The following is a 21,988-nucleotide window of genomic DNA, read 5'->3' as shown; positions in this document are numbered from 1 at the left end:
CCAACCTTGGTCTAATTAGGCAACCTGCCAAAGGCTTTTCTTGGCAAAAGTTCAGGAGCAGAAGACACCGACAAGAAATAAATGCAGCAAGACAAGAAACAAATCTATCAACGTTGTTTTCCGACAAAGAGCCCAATAGCTGTTGCTGGTCTTTTAAGCCTTATGGGAGGGGCCAATCATCTCTTGGCCTTACTCCTGAGTTGTCCTTTTTGCTTTAGCTGCTCTTGCCTTCTCATGCGTGCATTAGGAACAGGCTCCTCCTGTTCCTCTGCCTCTCTGATGTCAGCCTCGGGAGGCTCTGGAGTCCGCACATCACTCCCAGATGGGCCCTGGCCCCATCTCTGCCTCTGGCACAGAGCCCTCGTCCGGGTCTTCCCCAGCCTCCAGGACTGGCCCATGTTCTTCCTCAGCCTCCTCACTGTCTGACTCCGCTGCCAGCTCTGCAGGCTGCTGGCGGACCACAACAGGTGTCAAACTCGATTTCATTGAGGGCTGCATCAAGGTTGTGTTTGACCTCGAGGGGGCTGTGGGGGGCATGGCCAGCTCAACATCACTCATGTCAGGGGCACCTGTGGTGCAGCAGTGAAGTCCTCTGAAGTCTGCTACCGGTTCTGTGAGTCTGCTACTGAGTGCGTGCCCGCACAGCGCTAAAAAAGGAACATTTTGAAGCCTTCTGCATCTGCAAAAGTAAGTAGAACAGTGAGGGGGCGGAATCCGTTGTGCCACATGGTTTAGATTAGCTAGAAAGCAGGAAATCCGATGATTCTAGCTAATATAAATCACACGTCACAGCTGATCGCCACCCAGCTGATCATCGGAAATACCTGCATTTTTTACTACCAGTTCACCAGAACCGGTCCGAACCAGTAGCATTTCACACCTGCTGTGGTGGCCCGAGTGCTCTGCCAGTAAAAATGGGATCCCGACCTCTGTTTTCGGCTGTGACGGTCTCCTGCAAGCCTCTGCCAGCAAAAACGGAGCTCACGAGGGCCACCTGTGTCCCTCCCAAACTCCGTTTTCGGCTGCAACGGCCTCCTGCAAGCCTCTGCCAGTGAAGCAAAGGCACTGCAGGCCGGTCCTTCACTGTTTTCAGGGTGGTCCCATGGGCCAGATCTAACCACCCCACGGGCCAGATCCGGCCCCTGGGCCTTGAGTTTGACACCCCTGAGGTAAATTGTCCAGGATGTATAAACGGATTTCAAATGACTATTGGAAATACAAATGTAAAGAAGGGACTTTTAAATCATTTATGGTGGACATGTGACATGTTACAATGGTTTGTTTACTGACTGTTCAAAGTTACGACGGCACTGAAAAATGAGACTTACGACCGTTTTTCATTCAACCATTGCATCACTCCCCATGGATCAAAATTCAGAGGCTTGGCAACTGGCATCAACTTATGACAGTTGCAGTGTCCCGAGGTCACAGGATCATTTTTTCCGATCTCCTAACAAGCAAAATTAACAGGGAAGCCAGATTCACTTAACAAACATGTTACTTAACAACTGTGTGAATGTGTTCTAAGGCAGTGGTCCCCAACCTTTTTATCGCCGCGGCCCGCTGAGCGCGCGCAGGGGTGGGGGCACGGCCCAGGAGCTTTTGCGCACGGCCCATTGCGCACGGCCCAGGAGCCTTTGCGCTGCAGCGTTCATGTCCCCCGGCCGCTGCGCGGCCCAGTGCCAGGTACTCCACGGCCCGGCACCGGTCCGCGGACCGGGGGTTGGGGACCACTGTTCTAAGGTTTTTAATGTTTTTTAATCTTTTAAATGTTTTTAGAATGGTGTTTTTTTTTTAATGTATTGTGAGCCGCCCTGAGTCTCCGGAGAGGGGCGGCATATAAATTTAATGAATAAATAAATTTAATAAATAAACTCACTTTATTTATGTGACTCACTTCACAACTGTGGCAAAAAAGATTGTAAAACGGGGTGAAACTCACTTAACCACTGTCTTGTTTAGCAATGGAAATGTTGGGCTCAATTGTGGTCGTAAGTTGAGGGCTATCTGTAGTCCTTGATTTGGGACCATCTGTTGCTGAGCAAAAGCGGTTGTTAAGTGAATCGTGCCCAGTATTACACATTTTTTTCCAAGGTTGTTAAATGAATCTGCAGTTGTTAAGTGAATCCGGCAGGCATTAAGCAATACAGCTGGCCCAATTGTATTTGCTCGCAGCTGCTGGTTTTCAGCGAAACCGTCGTAAAATGTGATCATGTGACCCCCCCCCCTTGCAAATAGCTATGTGTCATTGTAATTTTGAGCGGTCATTAAATGAATGGTTGTAAGTCGAGGACGACCTGTATTCTATTTGGGCTTTTAAATGTCCTGCATCTCCTGGTGTGTTCAGCAGACTGAAAGGGCAGGTTGTAAAGCAAGTCTAAAATGAGCCAGGAAGTAATACAGGTAGTCCTCGACTTACAACAGTTCACTTAATGACCCTTCGAAGTTACAACAGCGCTGAAAAAATTTCTGTCCATTTTTTCACACTTACGACCATTGCAGCATCCCCGTGGTCACCTGATCCAAATTGAGCTGCTTGGGAACCGACTCATACTTACGACCAGAGGTGGGATTCACTTACCTTCCCTACTGGTTTGCAAATGTGAGTGCGCGCACCTCCTCTGCACATCCGCACGGCCTTCTGCGCATATGCAGAACTCGTGCATTATGTCCAGGAGGGTGGGCGGAGCTTCCCACAGTCGCCACTACCGATTCGCCCGAACCGGACAGAACCGGCTGAATCCCACCTCTGCTTACGACAGTTGCAGCGTCCCAGGGGTTGCGCGATCCCCTTTTGCGACCTTCTGACAAACAAAGTCAATGGGGAAGCCAGATTCACTTAACAACCGTGTTCCTAACTTAACCACGGCATTGATTCACTTAACAACTGCGGCAAGAAAAGTCGTAAAATCCACTGAGTCAATGTTTCGCTTAGCAACAAAACATGGAGAGGCTTCATTTTTGTGGTCGTAAGTCGAAGACTACGCTGTACTGAATCCATTTTTTCCTTGGCAGTCGTCGTCCGGCTGGGTCAGTCGGCGAAGGTGGAGTCTGGGGGTCTGAACGGGAGATACAAGGCGGTGCAGTTTCATTTCCACTGGGGAAGCGAGATGGGGAACACGCGGAGTCCTGGATCCGAACACAGCATCGATGGAGAGAGGTACCCCATGGAGGTAAAAGCCCCCAGAAACATTCATCTCCAAACTCTGGCCTCAGGAAACATTTGAAATATATGTTGTTGTTGTTAGTTGCGAAGTCGTGTCCGACCCATCGCGACCCCATGGACAATGTTCCTCCAGGCCTTCCTGTCCTCTACCATCCTCTGGAGTCCATTTAAACTCACGCCGACTGCTTCAGTGACTCCATCCAGCCACCTCGTTCTCTGCCGTCCCCTTCTTCTCCTTTTGCCCTCCATCTTTCCCAGCATTTGGCTCTTCTCCAGGGAGTCCTTCCTTCTCATTCGGTGGCCAAAGTATTTGAGTTTCATCTTCAGGATCTGGCCTTCTAAAGAGCAGTCAGGGTTGATCTCCTCTAGGACTGACCGGTTAAATATATATTTATTTACATACATACATACCAGGGGTGGGCTCAAATTCGGGAAGGCTTGGACTCCGACTGGGTAGGTACAGGCGGGTTGTCCGAGGTCTGTCTTGAGACGGTTATCTGGGATGAGTTTGACCCTGTGACTCCCGAGGACGTGGACAGGATGCTGGGGAGGTTGAACGCAACCACATGTTTATTGGACCCGTGTCCCTCCTGGTTGGTGCTGGCTACCCGGGAGGTTACACGAGGCTGGCTCCAGAGGATTATAAATGCTTCCTTGAGTGAGGGGTTCTTGCCTCCCGCCTTGAAAGAGGCGGTGGTGAGGCCCCTCCTCAAGAAGCCCTCTCTGGACCCAGCTGTTTTAGCAAACTATCGTCCAGTTTCCAACCTTCGCTTCCTGGCGAAGGTTGTTGAGAGTGTGGTTGCGCGACAGCTCCCGCAGTACCTGGAGGAAACCGTCTATCTAGATCCGTTCCAGTCCGGCTTCAGGCCCGGGTACAGCACGGAAACGGCATTGGTCGCGTTGGTTGATGATCTCTGGAGGGCTCGGGACAGAGGTTGCTCCTCTGTTCTGGTCCTATTAGACCTCTCAGCGGCTTTTGATACCATCGACCATGGTATCATGCTGCGCCGGTTGGAGGGGTTGGGAGTGGGAGGCACTGTTTTACGGTGGTTCTCCTCCTATCTCTCCGACAGGTCGCAGTCTGTGTTGGCTGGAGGGCAGAGGTCGACCTCAAGGCACTTGGTTTGTGGGGTGCCACAAGGGTCGGTCCTCTCGCCTCTCCTGTTCAACATTTATGTGAAGCCGCTGGGCGAGATCATCCATGGTTTTGGGGTGCAGTGCCATCTGTACGCTGATGACACCCAGCTGTACATCTCCACCCCAGACCACCCCAACGATGCCCTTGAAGTGATGTCCCGGTGCCTGGAGGCGGTGCGGGTCTGGATGGGGAGGAACAGGCTCCGACTCAATCCCTCCAAGACTGAGTGGCTGTGGCTGCCGGCGTCCCGATATAGTCAGCTGGTGCCATCGCTGACTATTGGGGGCGAGACATTGGCCCCCACGGAGAGGTGCGTAACTTGGGTGTCCTCCTGGACGCACGGCTGTCCTTAGAAGAGCATTTGACGGCCGTGGCCAGGGGGGCTTTCTATCAGGTTCGCCTGATACGCCAGTTGCGCCCCTTTCTGGATCGGGACTCCCTATGCACGGTCACTCATGCCCTCGTTACTTCCCGCCTTGACTACTGTAATGCTCTCTACATGGGGCTCCCCTTGAGGAGCACTCGGAGGCTCCAACTGGTGCAGAATGCGGCCGCGCGGGTACTTATGGGGGCGGCATGGCGCTCCCACGTGACACCTCTCCTGCGCGAGCTGCATTGGCTTCCGGTGGTCTTCCGAGTGCGCTTCAAGGTGTTGGTTCTCATCTTCAAAGCGCTCCATGGCTTAGGACCCAGTTATTTACGAGGCCACCTTCTGCCTCCGATAACCTCCCACCGGCCAACACGCTCCCACAGAGAGGGTCTCCTCAGGGTGCCGTCTGTCAGGCAATGTCGGCTGGCGACCCCCCGGGGAAGAGCCTTCTCTGTGGGGGCACCCGCCCTCTGGAATGAGCTGCCCCCAGGGATACGACTAATCCCGGACCTCCGGACCTTCCGCCGGGCCCTGAAGACTTTTTTATTTCAGCAAGCCGGGCTGGGTTAAAAAAAAAAAAAAATTTTAATTGGTGAATTTTATGGGTAACGGGGTTTTAAATTGGAGAAGCCTAAGATAATTTAATTTTGTTTTAATGTATTTTAATATTTGTATTGTGTGTTTTTAATTTTGGCTGTTCACCGCCCCGAGTCCTTCGGGAGAGGGGGCGGTATAAAAATTTAATAAATAAATAAATAAATAAATAAATAAAGTTTTTTACTACCGGTTCTGTGGGCGTGGCTTATTTTGTGGGTGTGGCTTGGTGGGGGGGTAATATGACTGGGTGGGCGCGGCCAACTTTTTTTTTTTTTTTACTTTTAAAAGCCTTTTTTCTACAACCTTAAGAGGTTGCAGAAAAAAATGCTTTGAAAAGCCTCTGCCGATCAGGCAACTCAGCTGAGATCGTCAGAGGCTTTTCAAAGCATTTTTTTTTTACCACCTCTTCAGCCAAAGAGGTTGTAGAAAAAATGCTTTGAAAAGCCTCTGCCGATCCCAGCTGAGCTGCGGGATTATCAGAGGCTTTTCTTTTTACTTTTAAAAGCATTTTTTCGATTGAAGAGGTTGTAGAAAAAATGCTTTTAAAAGTAAAAAAAAAAAGAAGCCTCTGATGAGGTGGGGTAAGCGAGCGGTGACCGGGCCGGGGACCAGTTCGGGGGCGTAGCTAGCCAATGTTAATGACATTACTTAGTTGGGTAATGAAAAGTTTCCAAGAAAACAACCAAGCTTAGATAGCATCAAGGTCCCTCATGTCAACCCTGATCTACAAATATTCTCTTTTATTATTAAGGTATATAACCTCCTCCTGTCCTGATTTGTAGCTGAGGAAATAGTTAAAGACTCGATGATAGTCTGGGGGAGGAATTTCGGATATTCATTAGATCTGGAAAAATGGCAACAAATATGGAATAGAAATGGGAAAATGACAAAGGCAGTGTCTTTCAAAGAAAATATATTTAAAATGTTATATAGGTGGCATATACCACCAGCAAGAATCGCAAAGATGTTCCCTGGAACCTCAGCAGAATGTTGGAAATGTGGGTCAGCCAGGGGTACATTTTGCCACCAATGGTGGACATGTCTACAAGCCCAAAACTATTGAAGTAAGATAAAAGTTTGGCTCATGGAGATTACAGGAGTCAGTTTTCAACTGAGACTAGAGGTCTACTTGCTAGGGTGTGCTTCAAGGTTTTGGTTACCACCTTTAAAGCGCTCCATGGCTTAGGACCTGGGTACTTGCGGGACTGCCTACTACCACCAATAGCCTCCCACCGGCCGGTACGCTCCCATAGAGAGGGGCTCCTCCGGGTGCCGTTGGCCAAACAATGTCGACTGGCGGCCCCCAGGGGGAGAGCCTTCTCTGTGGGGGCACCCACTATCTGGAAGGAGCTCCCCCCAGAGATACGGAGGATCCCGGATCTGCGCACCTTCCGCCGCGCTTTAAAGACCTTGTTATTTCACCAGGCGGGCCTGGCCTAATTTTCTCCCTCTTTCATAAAAGATTTTTAATTTTTAAATATCTTTTAGTATTTTATACATTCAATTTTAAAATTGGTTTTAAATAGTTCGGGGTTTTAAATTTGTCGGAGCCAAAATTACTTAATTTGATTTTATTCTACTTTTAAATTTTGTATGGATGTGTTTTATTGTTTGGCTGTGCACCACCCTGAGTCCTTCGGGAGTAGGGCGGTATAGAAATCGAATAAAATAAATAAATAAATAAATAAAATAAACCCTGGGGGCATAAGGGAAGCAGACTGGTACCTTTTCATACACATTACCACTGCGGCTAGAATTTCATATGCGCAATTTTGGAAAGGGAAGGAAGTACCATCGGATCAGATGATTATCAACAAAATTTTGTTTGTGTGCAGAATGTGATAGATTAACCTGTATATACTTAAAGATAGACAAGAATCAATTTTCAATCAAAGCTGGGATAAATGGTACCAATGGATAGAAGTCAAAATGTCATGAGGTAGATGTTAGGGAAACATATAGCATAGATATGTAAATAGCAAGCTAAATATAAATAAGGGGATATTAGATATAAGAAGATTAACAAACAGGGTGGATAAAAATCAATGATTTTTTTAAAAAAATCAGATTTTTTTTTATTTAAATCGGATTTTTTTGTTTCTTAGCGAATTTATTTTAATAAAAAACTTTTGGGGTAAAAATCTATCGTAAGATAGTTTTCTATTTAAGATACATAAATAATTTAGTTTATTCAGCATGAAATGGAGCTTAGTTATGTAGCATGAGGCTGTATATTCTGCAATATACAGGGACTATCGGTGAGTCAACAGTGGGTCAAAGGAGTAGCAGAGATGACAGTTGCTCTTTTAAAAATTACGATTTAAATCGAGTTGATTTAAATCAAGCCTTTTAACTAGTTATTTAAATCATGATTTAAATTGTGATTTAAATCAACTCGATTTAAATCAAATCCACCCTGTTAACAAATGCAAGATGCAGTATGATAAACCAAAGTGAAGCTGTAGTATGATGATATGTAATGTTATTTACAAACTGTATATATATATGGGGGTTGAATCAACCTCAGTCGTATGTATGTGATTGTCTTTCGTTATAGTCTTTATTCTGTTTTTTGTTTCTTTTTTTTTTTCAGACTTGAAATTACTTTATTATTTTTTATTATTATTATTATTATTTTTAACATTTTATATTTTAAATTACTAACATTACAAACAACATATACAATATTTCACCCTGTGAAATCACGTGGATTTTGGCGATCATGAGGATATATCCGAAGAACCAAATCTTCCTTTCTTATGTATAGCACAGGCTGTTTTTTGTTTCTAATGTATAATAAAATTTTATTTTTTTTAAAAAAAAGTGTTTTTTAACCCACTGTGACTTGAGTAATAAAAGGTCTTGAGTCAATCCAGCCTCTGATTTTCTTACAGCTTCACATTGTTCACATTAAGGAGGAATTTAGCAGCACAGATTCAGCGATCAAAGGAAAAGGCGTAGCGGTGCTGGGATTTTTTATAAAGGTATGGAATAGATTTGAGTTCCATTGTAATTTTTAAAAAATAAACTTCAAGACTTTGAACAAACTCAAAACTGGGTCAGTCTCATCCAGTGCCTTCCAGTTGTATTGAAGCCACAAGACCCATAATCCTCACCCATCGTGGTTTCACTGAGCCATCCTCCTATACAGGGCAGGTTGCATTTACATATCTTGGCCAGACCTCTTTGGAGACACCTGTGGTGGATGAGACCCCCCCCCCCACAACCTCTGAAAGCCCCTGTTGACCTCGACTTTCTCCTCCCAGAGCAGTTTCTCAACCTTTGGCAATTTTGAGCTATGAAAACTTCAACTCCCAGAATTCCTCAGCCAGCTAAGGAATTCTGGGAGTTGAAGTCCACACAGTGCAAAAGTTGCCAAAGTTTGAAGCACTTTTCTAGAGTCCTTTCTCCTGGGGCAACAGAATTCTTCAGCTCCTCTTTCCTGCCAAATTTAACAGCTATTTTTCACTGTGTTCTCCCAAAGGAAGGGAAAAAAGAGAGCGGGACATAGAGAGATGGAGGGAGGGAGGAAAGAAGGAAGAAAGAGGGGAGAGGAGGGAGGGAGGGAGGAAGAATTAAGGAAGGAAGGAAGGAAGGAAGGAAGGAAGAAAGAAAGAAAGAAAGAAAGAAAGAAAGAAAGAAAGAGAAAGAAAGAAAGAAAGAAAAAGGAAGGAAGGAAGGAAGGAAGGAAGGAAGGAAAGAAAGAAAGAAAGAAAGAAAGAAAGAAAGAAAGAGAAAGGAAGGAAGGAAGGAAAGAAAGAGAAAGAAAGAAAGAAAGAAAGAAAGAAAGAAAGAAAGAAAGAAAGAAAGAAAGAAAGAAAGAAAGAAAGAAAGAAAGGCAAGCTTTTCTTAAACTGGACACCCTCCTTTTTTGGACTTGCTTCAAACAGCAAATAGCAATAGCAGTAGTACTTAGACTTATATACCACTTCACAGTGCTTTCCAGCCCTCTCTAAGCGGTTTACAGAGTCATCCTATTGTCCTCAATAATCTGGATCCTCATTTTACCCACCTCAGAAGGATGAAAGGCTGAGTCAACCTGGAGCCGGTCAGGATCGAACTCCTAACAGTGGGCAGAGTTTGCCTTCGATAGCAATAACACTTAGACATATACGGCTTCACAGGGCTTTTACAGCCCTCTCTAAGCGGTTTACAGAGTCAGCCTCTTACCCCCAACAATCTGAGTCCTCATTTTACTGACCTCACAAGGATGGAAGGCTGAGTCAATCTTGAGCCGCTCAAAAATGTTCCAGGTTCAATTCTTAATATGTTTTGCTCTGTTACAGGTTGGCAAAAAGAATCGAAACTATGAATCGCTCATTTCAAATTTAGAAAAGATTGGGCCTGCAGGTAAGGAGAAGAGACCTAATGCAAATGTGAATTTAATTCAATTTAATCATTCGATTTAATTCATTGGATTTTCGAGGCCACACGGCTCCAAAGGAGATTCTGAACAGCTTACAATTAAAATTTCCGTTGCTAAGCAAGACAGTTAAGTGAGTTATGCCGAAAGCCCTACTAAGCAGGTATATACAAAAAGTAGGAAAGCTATTGCTTAACGCATTGTAAGCCGCCCTGAGTGTCCGGAGAAGGGCAGCATATAAATCGAACCAATAAATAAATAAATAAATAAAATTAATGACCTTTCTTGTCACAGTTGCGAAGTGAATCACTGCCAGTTGTTAAATTAGTAACATGGTTGTTAAGTGAATCGGGCTTCCCCATTGATTTTGCTTGTCAGAAGGTTACAGGTGATCATATCGCCCTGGGAGACTGCAACCGTCATAAATAACCGTCATAAACTGGCTGGGGAATTGAGGAAGTTGAAATCCTCCAGAAGGGATAAATGTTTGCCCACACTTGTGATGGTTGTCGTGTCCTGTGGTCATGTGATTCCCATTTGTGACCTCCACAACTGGCTTCTAACATACAGGTAGTCCTCAACTTATGCCCACAATTGAGCCGAAAATTCATGTTGTTAAGTGAGAATTTGAGTTTTGCCCCATTTTACAACATTTCTTGCCACAGTTGTGAACCGAATCACTGCAGTTGATAAGTTAGTAACATGGTTGTTAAGTGAATCGGGCTTCCCCATTGATTTTGCTTGTCAGAAGGTTACAGGTGATCACATCGCCCTGGGAGACTGCAACCGTCATAAATAACCAAGCATCTGAATTTTGATCATATCACCATGGGGATGTAGTAATGGTTGCAAGCAGAGGTGAAATCTACTTACTTTCCCTACCGTTTTGGAAGTGCGCACGCACATCACGTGCCTGCGCTGATCCTCTGCATATGCGCAAACCCTTCTGCGCATGCACAGAGGGTAAAAAACAGGTTACTTCCTGGTTAAAACCAGAAAGTAATGACGACCGGTTGGGTGGGTGGAGCCTCGAGCCACCATCGCTACCGGTTCTCCGAACCACCAGTCGTCATCGCTACCGGTTCGTCCGAACCAGTCTGAACCAGGAGCGTTTCATCCCTGGTTGCAAGTGTAAAAATAACGGTCATGTCATCTTTTTCAATGCTGTTACAACTTCAAACGATTCACCAAACGAAACGTTGTAAGGGAAGGATTACCTGTAACTCATACAATATCTGAGATACAACTAATTCTCTCCATTAGTCATTCGGTTTGAGCTCCAAGCTTGGCAGTTTGGTTGCAAACATTTCATCGCCATTCGAGGAGGCATCGTCCGGGCATTTTGAGTTGTGCTCGTCTGTCAGAACACAGGTCTTTAAGTACCTTTGTTTGAGATGTAAATTACTGTAGTTTTCAGAGTATAAGACGCACCTTTTTTCCCCCTAAAAGGAGGTGAAAATTTAGGTGCGCCTTATACACCGAATGTAGCCCCGCCCACCCACTGGCCCCCACCCTTTGGCCTCTGCCTCGCAGCAGTTACCTCCTTGCAAGCAAACAGCAAGAAAAAACAGCTCCTTTCAGCTTCAGCACAGTCTAATTAGCACAAGTTGATTGGATCGGCCTCCCGACTCTCAGCTGATTTGCTCTCAGCTGTTTTGCTAGGGCCTCTGCTGCTTGCTGCAAAGAGGTAAATTACTGGAGCAGATTTTTTTTTTCCTTGTGCTAATCAAGCTATGCTGAAAACGAAAATGAAAGTAAAGCATTTGCTGTTTGCTGTTTACTGCAACGAGGCAAAATTGCTCAGAGGCAAAGGCAGAGGCAGAGGGAGATTTCTTTTTCTTCTTTTCCTCACCAAAAAAGATAGGTGCGTCTTATACTCTGAAAAATACGGTAGTCTGAATGTTGCCAGTCAACAGCCAGCCCATCAAACAGTCTGAAATCAGAGGTTGACTCAGAAATATCTGAACATTGTTATGTATCATCGTTATTATATTATTAATATTATGGTAATGAATACTACAACAAACACATGGATTATGATTGTTTAAAAATAACTGTATCCAAGTCACACACTGTTTGATGGAAATTGAATGTTATATAAATAAAACAAATAAAACATGAAAAAAGAAATATCCAAACAAACAACATTCAGACTAATTTGCATCTCATAAAAAAGTACCATATTTTGAGTATAAGACTCTCTGGATAAGACACACCTACCTTTTTGGGGGAGGAAAACAAGAAAAAAAAAATTTGCCTCTGCCTCCCAGCAATTTGCCTCGTTGCAGCAAACAGCAAACAGCCTGCTTTACTTTTCATTTTCATTTTCAGCACAGCCTGATTAGCACAAGAAAAAGAAAATCTGCTTCCCAGCAATTTGCCTGCTTGCAGGACGCCCGCGTGGCAATAGGCAATGGCAATCCCTGCAGCCTGAAACAGCTGAGGGTCGGGAGGCCAATCCAACGGACAATCAACTGCGTGTGTTAATCAGGCTGCGCTGAAGCTGAACTGGGCTGCTTGCTGCTTGCTGCAAGGATGTAAATTGCTGGGAGGCAGATTTTTTTTCTTGTGCTAATCAGGTTGTGCTGAAGCTGAAACGGGCTGTTTGCTGCAAGGAGGTAAATTGCTGGGAGGCAGGGGCCAAAGGGTGGGGGCCAGCAGGTGGGTGGGGCTACATTTGGTGTATAAGATGCACCCAAATTTACACCCTCTTTTAGGGAGGGGAAGTGTGTCTTATACACTGATAAGACATACATCAGGTTCGCCTGATACGCCAGTTGCGCCCCTTTCTGGATCGGGACTCCCTATGCACGGGTCACTCATGCTCTCGTTACTTCCCGCCTCGACTACTGCAACGCTCTCTACATGGGGCTCCCCTTGAGGAGCACTCGGAGGCTCCAACTGGTGCAGAATGCGGCCGCGCGGGTACTTATGGGGGCGACATGGCGCTCCCACGTGACACCTCTCCTGCGCGAGCTGCATTGGCTTCCGGTGGTCTTCCGAGTGCGCTTCAAGGTGTTGGTTCTCATCTTCAAAGCGCTCCATGGCTTAGGACCCAGTTATTTACGAGACCACCTTCTGCCTCCGATAACCTCCCACCGGCCAACACGCTCCCACAGAGAGGGTCTCCTCAGGGTGCCGTCTGTCAGGCAATGTCGGCTGGCGACCCCCCGGGGAAGAGCCTTCTCTGTGGGGGCACCCGCCCTCTGGAATGAGCTACCCCCAGGGATACGACTAATCCCAGACCTCCGGACCTTCCGCTGGGCCCTGAAGACTTTTTTATTTCAGCAAGCCGGGCTGGGTTAAAAATTTTTAATTGGGTGTATTTTATGGGTAACGGGGTTTTAAATTGGAGAAGCCTAAGATAATTTAATTTTGTTTTAATGTATTTTAATATTTGTATTGTGTGTTTTTAATTCTGGCTGTTCACCGCCCCGAGTCCTTCGGGAGAGGGGGTGGTATAAAAATTTAATTAATAAATAAATAAATAAATAAATAAATAAATAAATAAATAAATAAATAAATAAATACTCCAAAAAACACGGTATTTAAAGACCTGTGTTCTGACAGACGAGCACAACTCAAAAACACACGGACGATGTCTCCTTGAATGGTGATGAAATGTTTGCAACCAAATTGCCAAACACGGAGCTCAAAGCAACAGCCTAACTACCAACCCAAGCTACAGTACTAATATATTCAAACACATTTCAATTCTCTCCGTCATTTATTCAGAGCAAAAAGTAGAGATTCCAGCTTTGGCCCTGGAATCCCTGATCCCGGACGAGGAGGATCTCACCAGCTTCTATCGCTACACTGGCTCTCTGACCACCCCTGCCTGCAGTGAGGAGGTGGTCTGGACCTTGTTTGAGAAACCCATTGAACTTGAGTGGGAGCAGGTAGGAGACACGGGCTAAGAAACAGGTCTCTTCCTATGGATACTGTGGTCTCGGGTTTTCAGTTGTGAGTTAATTTTTGTGTCAGCAGTTTTTTGCTTCTATGTTTTGGATAGCGGTGTGGGTTTTGAAATGTTGTTAACCTCCTTGAATGCTGGCAGAGAACAGGAAGGAAGAAGAAGGACTGTGTGTATGTGTGAAAGAGAGAGGATGGGGAAGGGAAGGGAGGGAGGGAGGAATGAAAGAGGAAGGGAGGGAGAAAGGAAATAGAGGAATAAAGGAGGAAGGAGGAGGAAGGAGGGAGGGGGAGGGAGGAAGGAAGGAAGAAGGGAGGGAGAGAGGGAGGGAGGGAGGAATGAAAGAGGAAGGGAGGGAGAATTGAAATAGAGGAATGAAGGAGGAAGGAGGGAGGGGGAGGGAGGAAGGAAGGAAGAAGGGAGGGAGAGAGGGAGGAATGAAAGAGAAAGGGAGGGAGAAAGGAAATAGAGGAATGAAGGAGGAAGGAGGAGGAAGGAGGGAGGGGGAGGGAGGGAGGAAAGAAGGAAGAAGGGAGGGAGGGAGAAAGGAAATAGAGGAATGAAGGAGGAAGGAGGAGGAAGGAGGGAGGGGGAGGGAGGAAGGAAGGAAGAAGGGAGGGAGGAATGAAAGAGGAAGGGAGGGAGAAAGGAAATAGAGGAATGAAGGAGGAAGGAGGAGGAAGGAGGGAGGGGGAGGGAGAAAGGAAGGAAGGAAGAAGGGAGGGAGAGAGGGAAGGAGGAATGAAAGAGGAAGGAGGGAGGAAGGGAGGGAGAAAGGAAATAGATAAAGGAGGAAGGAGGGAGGGAGGGAGAGAGGAAGGAAGGCATATTAATAGTTTGGCACCTTATTATTCAGGCAACTGAAGCTCCTCTATCTATGCTGACTTGGAAAGATAGAAAATTAATATTTGTCTGTCTTATTGGTTCATAGATTGAAGAGTTCTGGAAAAAGGTGTATTTCGACAAAGGGAAGACCCTTCCAATGGTGGACAATTTTCGACCGGTTCAGCCTCTGGGTGGCCGAATTATCGAAAAATCGAACTCAAACCTCCTCCTGCCTCCGGGGACTGCGCTCTTGCTGGTCCCAACTGCAGCGTTCCTGGCTTCCGCTTGGATCTCCTGAAGCGGAGGCTCTGGAACCTTTGAACAAATGCCCCCCCCCCCACCTTGGCATCTTACAGCCACAATCTAGGATCTCTTTCACTGGATGGCCAGGATTTCATAGCAGAAACAGATTTTCGGATGATGTTCTCCTTCTTCTTTTCTTCCTCCTTCCCCATATTTTCTCCTTCTCTCTCTCTTTTACCCCTTCTCAATCTTTTCCTCCTTCTCCTTCCCTCCTAATCCTTCTTCCTCTTCTTGTCCTTCTTTTCCTTCTCCTCCATATTTCTTCCTTCTCTCTCTTTTCTCCCCTTCTCAATCTTTTCCTCCTTCTCCTTCCCTCCTTCCTCTCCTTCTCCACATTTTCTTCTTCTCTCTCTCTTTTCCCCCTTCTCAATCTTTTCCTCCATCTCCTTCCCTCCCTTCCTTCCTTCTCTCTCTCTCCTTCTTTTCCTCTTTCTTCTCTCCATCTCTTATTCTGTCTCGTCTCCCCTTCTCTAACTTTTCCTCCTCCTTCTCCTCTTTTTTTCCTTCTCCTATCTTCTCCTTTTTTTCTTTCTCCTTCTCCTTTCTTTTGCCATTGGATCTCTGAGAAATTTTGTCCATGCGTAGATTTTTAACTTCATTATTTGGATAGCAGTAGCACCTTCCATTAATGACTTTTCAGATACTTGTTTCAAGTCACAAGCATGCCAGCAGTGGTGAAAAGCCTTAATTCAGCCTCATGATTTTGCACTTTGACATTTGAAAACCAAAGTGTGAGTATTTTTTTTACTAATTAGCATTATCAGAGGCAAAAACGGGGATTTGCAAGCCAAAACTGGCCCCCTTCTCAACTGGAAAGTCAACTTCAAATTGCCATGAGGACTCCCTCATGAGGACTAGTTCCTTAGCCCAAAGGCTGCAATGTTGGAAGCTTTTTCTACAGTGATACAAAAACCTCTCGTGGGTTCAAAATCAAATACATCATGGTTTGCCGATTGTCATCAATTGATTACATTAAAAATGCTGCAAAACAACTTCATCTCTAAGTAGTCAGGAATAAGAATATTGAAGCTGAATTATTATAAAGATTGGTCACACGGTCAGCCAGATGTTTAGACTAGAACAGTGATGGCTAACCTTTTCGCCATCGCGTGCCAGGTGGGGGGGGGGGGCGGGGGAGGTTCGCGCGTGCGTGCCCACACCCATAATTCTATGCGCCCCGCCCTGCCTATGTGCATGCAACCCCCTTCCCTCCCAGCACATGATGGCCTGGTAGACTCGTTTTTCTTTCTCACCTGGCTCCAGATCCTCTATGCATCTGGGGAGGGCGAAAACAGCCTTCCCCACCCGCTCGGAGGCCCTCCGGAGGCCTGAAACAACCCATTTCCCAACTCCCGGTTGGACAGGAAGTGACATTTTTTGCTGTCCCCAGCCTCCAGAGACTCCTAGAGAGGCCCTCCGGAGGCAGGAAACAGCCTGTTTCCCTACTTCTGGTGGGCCCAGAATGCCCGAAAATCAGCTGGTCGGCGGGCGCATGCGCACCAGAGCTGGGCTGGCATGCCCACTGATATGGCTATGTGTGCCACGTGTAGCACGCGTGCCATAGGTTCGCCATCACGGGACTAGAATGTTTATCCATCTATCAGTCCTAACTAATATTATTTTCATTTTGGTCAATTTGCTGGCTTAACCTGGACACCATTACCTGGTTTTTATTACTGGATTGATAATGGAATAGTTTCTACAAGATCTGTATTTACAAACTAATCTTCCAAGGTGATATATGTGTCTTTGTGTGTCTGTCTGTAAGTAAGAGTGTCTGTTTGTATGTATGTGTGTGTGTGCATGTGCATGCACATGTGCCGAAAATGACTTGGGGGGACTGCATATGTTCTATGAGACACGCCCCCCCTGCCCTCTATGCTGATTTCTGCATGCCAAAATTTTTATTTTTTCAGGATTTGTGCAATGAACTTAACCTTTTTTTTTTTTTTTTGCTTACTGGAACACAAATATGTTTTAGTTGGTTATGTGGGAAGGAAACATTGGAGAAGACTTCCAACCAGAGCATGGCCAAAAAAATTAAAATGGCACCTATGATAGTATGACTGAACAGCTCCTTTTTTTTAAAATGAATCAATCAGAATAGACCTGGAAGGGATCTTGGAGGTCTTCTAATCCAACCCCCTGCTCAAGCAGGAGACCCTATACCATTTCAGATAAGTGACTTTTTTTCAGTGGTATTGTGCTAGACTGGGCTTTTATATCTGTCATGCCCACATCTTGGAAGTTCCTGAGAATATCCCTGCTTCTAATCAATTCAGGTAGTCCTCGTCTTACAACCACAATTGAGCCCAACATTTTTGTTGCAAAATGGTAGACTTTGTTTAGCGAATTGTGCTCCATTTTACGACCTTTCTTGCCATAGTTGTTAACGGAATGGCTGCAGTTCTTAAGTTAGGAACATAGTTGTTAAGTGAATCTGGCCCTGCTTGTCAGACGGTCACAAAAAGGGATCACATGACCCCGACACTTCAATGGTCATAAATCAGTTCCCAAGCGTCTGAATTTTGATCACTTGACCAGGGGGGATGCTGTGAAACTCCACATGACCCCTAGATGGCAGTCTAGAAAGGCATAGTGTCACCATCTAGTGGAGATCGAAATGTTTGCAGCCCAAATCGGGTGACCCTACTAATGAAAACCTTTCAAGATATTTCTGTTCTAACCAAAAACACTGAGCATGACGCTAAAATGGCATTCCGAAAGCAGGTTAGGCAACTGGCTGAGGAAAACTCTCAGTCCCTTTCCTAGGGAGGGGAGAAAGCTAAAATTCATCAGTAACAGAATGCCTCTAAGCAGGAGAATGAAGCCCCTGCAGATATTTTGATCGTCAACATGATTGCCAACATGATCGCCAACATCCAATGATGGATACTGCAGAAGAAGAAGGAGAAGGAGAAGGAGAAGGAGAAGGAGGAGAAGGAGAAGGAGAAGGAGAAGGAGAAGGAGAAGAAGAAGAAATTTTGAAGCCAAGTTCTCATCTGACTTCCAAGGAGGCTGAAAATCCAAACATTTTCCACTCCTGCGTTCCCTCTTGAAGAAATGCTGCTCCTTGGATTCTTGTCTAAAGTGAAGGAATCAAGAAATCTTTATTTTCTAGTGTCCTAGAGAGGAAATCCAAGGAACCTCCATCTTTCACACACACAGAGGAGAGACTTTTGCCAAAACCCAACTCTACTTGCCCAAGAACAAAGCAATCCACTGTGGAGATAAAAGCATTCTTGAATTTTTGAGGGTCGTCCCACAAGCCGTCACCATTTCCAAGGAGGCATTTTTTTTCTAAAATGAGAGATAGGAAGACAGTTCTTCTGAAGATGGTTTGGAAGCACCTCCATGAAGAAAATAGTTCTTCTTACCTTTTCTTCTTCTTTTGTTGTTGCTTAGTCACTAAATCGGGTCCAACTCTTTGTAATCCCATGGACCATACGACGCCAGGCCCATCTGTCCTCCACTGTCTCCTGGAGTTTGTCCAAATTCATGTTCATTGAATGGATGACACCATCTAACCATCTCATCAGGGGTGGGATTCAAACATTTTAGCAACCGGTTCTCTGCCTGGTTGCTGGATGGGCGTGGCCTACTCGGCCTCCTGCACCATGGGGAGGTGGGGCCTTTTTGCCCTCCCCAAGCTCCGGAGGCTTCTCTTGAGCCTCCGGGAGGGTGAAAACGGCTTCCCCCTCGGCTCCGGAGGCCCTCCGGAGGCCAGAAACGGGTCCGTTTTCAGACTTCCAGAATTTCCAGGAAGCCTGTTTTTCACCCACCCAGACCCTCAGCATGGGCACTGCACTTACCTGGCATCCAAAACGGGCCCCATGGAGACTCCTGGGAGGGGCGGGGTGGGGTGGGCAGGACCAGCCAATCCTTGAAACTACCAGTTCGGTGAACCAGATGTAAAATTAGCATCCGATTTGCCCGAACTGGTCCGAACCGGCTGAATCCCACTGCTGCATCTCATCCTCTGCTGCCCCCTTCTCTTTCTCCTTTCCATCGTTCCCAACCTCAGGCTCTTCTCCAATGAGTCCCCTCTTCTCATTAGGTGGCCAAAATATTTGAGCTTCAGCTTCAGGATCTGTCCTTCCAAAGAAGAGGCAGGGTTACTTTCCTTTAGGTTTGACTGCAGTCCAAGGGACTCTCAAGAGTCTTCTCCAGCACCACAATTTGAAAGCATCAATTCTTCGGCTCTCAGAGCGGTGTGGTGGCCTAGAGGTGGAGCTCTCGCCTCACGATCAGGAGGCTGTGAGTTCTATCCTAGGTAGAGGCAGATATTTGTCTCTCTGGGCATGATGAGAATATATCTGCTGAATATAACTCTGCATTGGTGACAGGAAGGGCATCCGGCCAGTAAACACTCTGCTAGCTCCATTCAGTTGCCCAGACTCCACCCCGCAAGGGATTATGGGGGTCATTAAAAGAAGAGGATGATGAATTCTTTGGCTCTCAGCCTTCCTTTTTTTTTTTTTTTTTAATTTGATTTATATGCCGCCCTTCTCTGGAGACTCAGGGCGGCTCACAATGTGCTCAGCAATAGCCTTCATCTTTTTGTATATTTATACAAAGTCAGCTTATTGTCCCCACAACTGGGTTCTCAATTTACCTACCTTAGAAAGGATGGAAGGCTGAGTCAACCTTGAGCCTTGGCGAGATTTGAACCTGCAGTAATTGCAGGCAGCTGGTCTTAATAACCAGCTTAATAACAGGGTGCCTTAGACCACTGTACTACCAAGGCTCTTCCTTAGGATCTGACTCTCACAGCCATACATGACTACTGGGAAAGCCATAGCTTTGACATTTCTTCTTTAGACATTTTTTTAACCAACTGAAACATTCTTGAGCATAACAGATTAAAGGTTTGCTGGTTACTAGTGATGATTTCTTGGCCCTTCTGACTGCTGCTGTAATTTTTTGATTATTATTATTATTATTATTTTACTGATATTGAGCTGGCATTCATTAACACACACTTTTAATGGAAATAATTTGAGGTCACCTGTGTTGAATGCAAAAATTGCCAGCCTGGCTTTGCACTAACCAAGGGCAGCTTCGGGCCCTTCTGCTGATCTTCTGTAGCCAGAAATTAAAATTTCTCTTCGGTCTCCCAGAAATGCCAATGGGGATTGACATGGAAGGGTTTGATGACCTTTACGACCTGAGTATTTTTGTCTATGCTGTCTCTCTCTCGCTCTAGAGGTTTAAAAAACACTGCAGCTGAATTCTTTTCTTACTTGCAATAAATTGAATCGCAAAGAGCTTATGGGAAAATACAAAAGCAAAATCAGGGAAAGAAGCAACACGTATGTTTAGAGTCTATATATTGTGGATGAATATACAAAACCTCACATGTATTTTTATATTATTTAAGAGCTTTTCTTCGGGGTTGGGAAACCAAATGAATAAAAAAAATGCAAGAGAGTTTTGCTGTCTGTACTTGTATTTTTGGGGAGTATTCGAGTTTAAATTTACACAATACATGTATTCTTAAATGCCAGAGATGGAGGGAGGGAGGGAGGGAGGGAGGGAGGGAGGGAGAGAGAGAGAGAGAGAGAGAGAGAGAGAGAGAGAGGATAAATAGATAGATTGGATATAGATAGATGGTAGGTGATAGAATAGATAGATGATAGATAGATAGATAGATAGATAGATAGATAGATAGATAGATAGATAGATAGATAGATAGATCTAGCTAGCTAGCTAGATACCTAAATCGACAGACAGACAGATATAGAGGAGAGAGAGATAGAAAGGGATGTTAGATTGAGATAGAGAGAGATATAGGGATAGATGATAGAAGATAGATAGATAGATAGATAGATAGATAGATAGATAGATAGATAGATAGATAGATAGATAGATAGATAGAGTTGATAGATGGTAGGTAGGTAGGTAGGTAGGTAGATAGATAGATAGATAAATAGATAGATAGATAGATAGATAGATAGATAGATAGATAGATAGACAGATGATAGATAGATAGATAGATAGATAGATAGATAGATAGATAGATAGAGCTAGCTAGCTAGATACCTAAATTGACAGACAGACAGATATAGAGGAGAGAGAGATAGAAAGAGATGATAGATTGAGATAGAGAGAGATATAGGGATAGATGATAGATAGATAGATAGATAGATAGATAGATAGATAGACAGACACAGACAGATAGATAGAAAGATAGATAGATAGATAGATAGATAGATAGATAGATAGATATAGATAAATAGACATATGATTGATGATAGATAGATAGATGATAGATCAATAGATAATAGTTAGCTAGATACCTAGATAGACAGACAGATAAAGAGGAGAGAGATATGATAGATTGAGAGATTGAGAGAGAGAGAGATTGAGATAGATGAAGGTAGATGATAGAGATAGATAGATAGATAGATAGATAGATAGAAAGATAGATAGGAAGATAGATGAAATAGATGATTGATTGATTAATTGATTGATAGAAAGATAGATAGATAGATGATAGATAAGATAAGATAAGATAAGATAAGATAAGATAAGATAAGATAAGATAAGATAAGATAAGATAAGATAAGATAAGATAAGATAAGATAAAAGATAGTCAGACAGACAGACAGCATGGCTGGCTGGGGAATTCTGGGAGCTGAAGTCTGCACATCTTAAGAGCCCCTAAGGTTCAGAAACCTTTTGGGCACCAGGGACGGGTTCTGTGGAGAGAGGTTTTTCCAGGGACCACAGGAGGCGTGGCTTTGTGTGCTGCCTGCATCCCTTGGATGAGGCTTCGCTTGTTTGGGCTTCTGGCATGTTGCAGACTGATGCCAGTCCATGAACCAGGGGTTGGGTACTGTGATCTAATAGATGGAACAAATTCAGAAAAAGACACCACCGTTTGGCTAATCTTAAAGAGGGTAACCCAGACCAGATAATCCCAACCTGGACCTCGTCTCTGAAGAATCGGTTGGTTTGATTCCTTTTTTCTATCCAACTTTGGATACCCACCTGCATCCCAGATACAACCAGGGACCTGGGACCATGGAAAACAACCTCTAAGATGATAACGGGTCCCCAAAGTTGATGCTGGATGGGGGGCAGTGATGGGTTGCTCCTGGTTTGCACCGGTTCGCAAGAACCGGTAGTAAAAATTTGTAGTAGTTCGGAGAACCGATAATAACATTGGCTGGCCGTTCGCTTACCCCGCCTACCTCATCAGAGGCTTTTTTTTTTTTGCTTTTAAAAGCATTTTTTCTTTCTTTCTTTCTTTCTTTCTTTCTTTCTTTCTTTCTTTCTTTCTTTCTTTCTTTCTTTTTGATTTATATGGC

General features: G+C 45.0%; 1 protein-coding gene across 1 annotated transcript in view; it reads left to right on the top strand.

Annotated features, from left to right (window-relative positions):
* The window catches only part of CA4 (carbonic anhydrase 4), a 58,796-nt gene extending 38,703 nt beyond the window's left edge, over positions 1-20,093 (top strand). The window contains exons 4-8 of the mRNA XM_070932008.1: positions 3,016-3,173; positions 8,166-8,255; positions 9,558-9,621; positions 13,370-13,533; positions 14,479-20,093. Coding sequence (XP_070788109.1) covers positions 3,016-3,173; positions 8,166-8,255; positions 9,558-9,621; positions 13,370-13,533; positions 14,479-14,670 — 668 coding nt within the window. The 3' untranslated portion in view covers positions 14,671-20,093. The remainder of the gene's footprint in view (positions 1-3,015; positions 3,174-8,165; positions 8,256-9,557; positions 9,622-13,369; positions 13,534-14,478) is intronic.
* The last annotated feature ends 1,895 nt before the right edge of the window (positions 20,094-21,988 follow it).

This window comes from Pituophis catenifer, unplaced genomic scaffold (genome assembly GCF_029215685.1).
Source record: "Pituophis catenifer annectens isolate HBS135680 unplaced genomic scaffold, rPitCat1.0.hap2 SCAF_1, whole genome shotgun sequence".
NCBI lineage: Eukaryota > Metazoa > Chordata > Lepidosauria > Squamata > Colubridae > Pituophis > Pituophis catenifer.
This window is presented reverse-complemented; position numbering and strand designations above follow the sequence as displayed.